We start from the raw sequence: 4,025 nt of genomic DNA on the forward strand, positions 1-4,025 counted from the left end.
ACTTGTGCTTATATGCTTAATTTTTCAAAATTTACCGCGCATGTGCGGTTTACCGTTTCGGCAGCAAATACAATTATAATGCCGATTTTCTTTCAGAAATTAGCCAAAAAACATTTTATCATTATTAATAAATCATAGGGTAGCAAAAAAATTTTAGAAATTTCTTTTGCTACCCTATGATTTATTAATATATATATATATATATATATATATGTATATATATGCATGTGCGTGTGTGTGCGCATGTGTGTGTGTGTGTGTGTGAGTGTGTGTGAGAAAGTATGTACGTGCTTGTGAAGTCACTCTTTGAACGGCTGGTAGTATGCAACCCAGCATGGTCGAGCTGTCGGTGGCTACTCCGACAACCCCTACCAAACCTGCTTTTTAAGGAGGGTGGCTTTCGTTGGACTCCTTGCAGGCGAAAAACAAAACGTGTCTTTGGATGAATGAACTCAGTCGAGTCAACGGTCATCCAGCAGATGGGAATTAGAGACCCCCTTGTCTTTATTTAGGCATCTTTCTGGGTGTGATATGTAGTGTGTAGTGTGATGTGTGTATATATGCATACGTAAATGTGTATGTGTGTGTATGTATACATGTATACATGCATGTGGATGTTGTGTGTGTGTATGTGCGCGCGTATGTGTGTGTGTGTGTGTGTGTGTGTGTGTGTGTGTTTAAAGTAGATTTAAAGGTGCAGATAAAGGGAAACAAATACTAAAATATATTTGGAAACTGAAACTATACTGATTAAAAATCAATAATAAATATTGGAAATGTATCAAAATTTACCTATTTTATCATTATCTGTGTCCAGCTGATCGGAGTTTATAATACTTGGACAATTATCAGTGTTGTCTTGTATTCCATCGTTATCTCTGAAAAAATACAAAATTCCTTATTACTTCATAATATTGTTTATCCGATACAATTTACTGTGAAACATTTATTCAAGTTGAACATCTCAACCGCTTTAAAAATCGCTAGTATTCTCAGAACGTTGGATTAAATGCTTCACAATACTCCGTTATCCTTTTGGTTTTGAGTTCAAATTTCACCGAAGTTAATTTCTATTTTTATCTTGAAAGGATCGATAAAACATGTATCAACGAAGTACTAGTTTAATCGAAATCTCATTTCCAACAAATTTAACATTTGGAATATAATGCAAGACCAATATTAATATGCTCACGTTACGATGGACCGGTGTCCCGTCCAGTTAGTAATATAATGTATACGCTACAGAAACCGGAAAATGTTCACATGAAATTTTTGGTTCTCCATAGTCATCTAGGCTGTAAATGTTTGGCTGAAAAATTCGACTTGTATGCCGGAAACCACAGTGCTTATTTTATTGAGTTAAGTGGAATGACGATTAAAATTAAATCAATTTAGAATTTAAATGCTGGATGTAGACGAACAAAACTAAATACTATAAGGTTCTTCTACCATTAGCATTTTGTCAAAGGCGGCGAACCATTTACCACAATATTTGCATAGCTCCTGCATAGTTGAGGGAAAGAGAGTAAAGGAAGAATAAACTATTTCAATTATGGGTTGCCGTTAGCCGCTATATCTAGAAAGAACAGTCATAATCATTACAAACACAAGCAATCACAACCATAAGCTACCTGCATCATTGCTCTGTAGGGTAATCAAAGGCAGAATTGAAAGAAAGTTAAACAAAATATCTTGCAGTGTTTAGTTACATTACTGTAAATCCCGAGTTCAAATCTAGCAGTTTTCAATTTCCTTTTGACCATTTCATCGTCAATAAATACAAAGCCAAGTACCGATTTAATCGATTCGTTGGTTAGTCCACATTATTTCGTAAGGAGCACGGCGCCGGTTTTCCGGTTTCTGTGGCGTATGTATTACTGCCTGGACGGGACGCGGGTCCGTCGTAAGGTTACTCATTTTTAGTAACTGACTGGACTGGAGCAACGTGAAATGAAGTGTTCTGCTCAAGAACACAACGCATCGCTCTGTTCAGGAATCGAAACTACAATCTTACGATTATAAAGTCCAACACCTGAACCATTAAGCCACGTGTCTCCACAACCGATTCGTTGCCCCACAAAAAATGCACGGTGCTGCAACTATTCCAGAAATTATCATTCGGTGAAAGGTATTAAAATTACATTCAACAGCATAAGTAGACAAAGAAACTGTTTCTTACTTATAACATTCAACTGGTTATTTTTTATTATACTTTGTACACATTATACTGTACTAAACTATATTAGATTTATAAAAGTTTCTTACTTGTCATCATTAGTGTCGCAAACATCTCCAGTTAAATCGTTATCACTGTCCAGCTACAGAAATAAACACAAGGCAATATTTAGAATAGACTTTTGAAGCATATTGTTTATATTCAGATATCATTTAGATATTTCTGCATGTTAATGTCTGTCAAAAAAGATCTTGGGTGATAAGAATACTTGCAACTGTCACCCATATACTGGTTGGTGATCGGGTGGTATTAGTTTCTCTCGATAATATTAAACGCATTAAGGGAGAGAGAAACAGGCCTTCTCTAACAGAATGATCGACTAAGGGGAACTATTCACAAGTAGAAATCAAAACAAGGTCACCAGTTCCTTACTTACGGTGTGCATCTCAGAAGTTTTGAGACGCTTTCTTAGGAGCGATAGGTATAACTGTCCTAGATTATTGTAATTTTCGTATATCATTTCTATATATCTAATAAACTGACCAGCCAATTTTTTTTTTTAATCCCAGATTGAAGGAGACGGCTCTAACAACTCTTTGAACACACCATACTAAACACCGACTGTTACTGTTGACTAATTTATACAATAGAATCGGGACGTGAAGACAATTTAGAAGCTCGCTATGAAATAAAGTTTCGTGTTAAACTGGGGAAAAAACTGCATAAACCAATGAAATGCTCCAGACTGCTTATGGATTAACTTTTTCACTGGCACAAGAGGTTCAAGGATTATAGTAAAGAAGTAAGAGACGAGGAGAGGTGGGGGAGGGAGAGGGATGTCAAAACATCAATTGAAAAAAAATTGTTGTTTTCTAGACGAAGATTGTCGTGTGTCTATAAAGACCAGAAGCATACAGTTTAGAGTTGGTGTCGAAAATGTACACAGAATTATTCATGAAGGATAGATAGTGGGTAGCGATTTTCTTCACTACTCCAGGGAGTGACGACCCTGCCTGACACGAGTCCCGGGCTCAGCTGGCTCCGGCTGACAGTACCCAGTATGAGCTCCTATCCAGGGTTACAGAAAGGAGACAGCCTTCAAAGAAATTCGGAGTGGAGCCTCGTAGGCGGTTAAGTGTTCGACTCGACACTCTTCTGGCAGCTCCTGCAACCAAGCTGGTGCTAAAAGGAATGCTCTCCACTCCTTTGGACTACGTCAGCAAGGTCGAGAGAGGAATCCTGACGATTGGGCTACCCAGGGTTTTCTTACATCTAGCCCAGGCCTGCGCAAAACTGGAGAGGACATGAAATGTAAAAACCAGACTGGATTAGTTTATGCACAACTCCATTGTCTCTCGAGACAAAAGGATGCCAACAATATTCATGAAGGCCTGAATATATACAAAGTTTGTAGCCAGGATGCTCGTCACTGAGTAATTACTTGACAGAGATGAGCATCAAAACTGTTCCTCACCCTCCCTACAGTCCGGCCTTGCTCCCTATGACCTTTGATTGTTTCCCAGACTGAAGGAAAACCTTAGGGGTAGTTATCTTGAAACATTCAGAAAATAAATAAGGACGTCATAAGGGTTCTTGGACACTTTCTCTTTGGGAGACTTCCATGGGGCCTTCACGAAGTGGCTAGAGCGCTACAAGTGCATTGAAGTCAGAGGATCCTACTTTGAAGAAGATTAGAGTCTTATACTTCTTTGAAATTAATAAATGTATCTCCTGAAAAAGTTCGAAAACTTCTGGAAGGCATCTTGTGTTTTGTAACATTCATCAAAGCTACGTTTTGAAATGTTATTTTTATTCGGCAGAACCACTATATTTTAAGAGATTGTGAAAC

The 4,025-nt window shown here is 37.9% G+C and overlaps 1 protein-coding gene across 1 annotated transcript in view; it reads right to left on the reverse strand.

Annotated features, from left to right (window-relative positions):
- The window catches only part of LOC106872747 (cartilage oligomeric matrix protein), a 130,240-nt gene that overhangs the window by 12,964 nt on the left and 113,251 nt on the right, over positions 1-4,025 (reverse strand). The window contains exons 16-17 of the mRNA XM_014919838.2: positions 2,266-2,318; positions 793-878 (exon numbers count right to left, since the gene is read on the reverse strand). Of these exons, the coding sequence (XP_014775324.1) occupies positions 793-878; positions 2,266-2,318 (139 nt within the window). The remainder of the gene's footprint in view (positions 1-792; positions 879-2,265; positions 2,319-4,025) is intronic.

Source organism: Octopus bimaculoides, chromosome 2 (genome assembly GCF_001194135.2).
Source record: "Octopus bimaculoides isolate UCB-OBI-ISO-001 chromosome 2, ASM119413v2, whole genome shotgun sequence".
NCBI classification, from domain to species: Eukaryota; Metazoa; Mollusca; class Cephalopoda; order Octopoda; family Octopodidae; genus Octopus; species Octopus bimaculoides.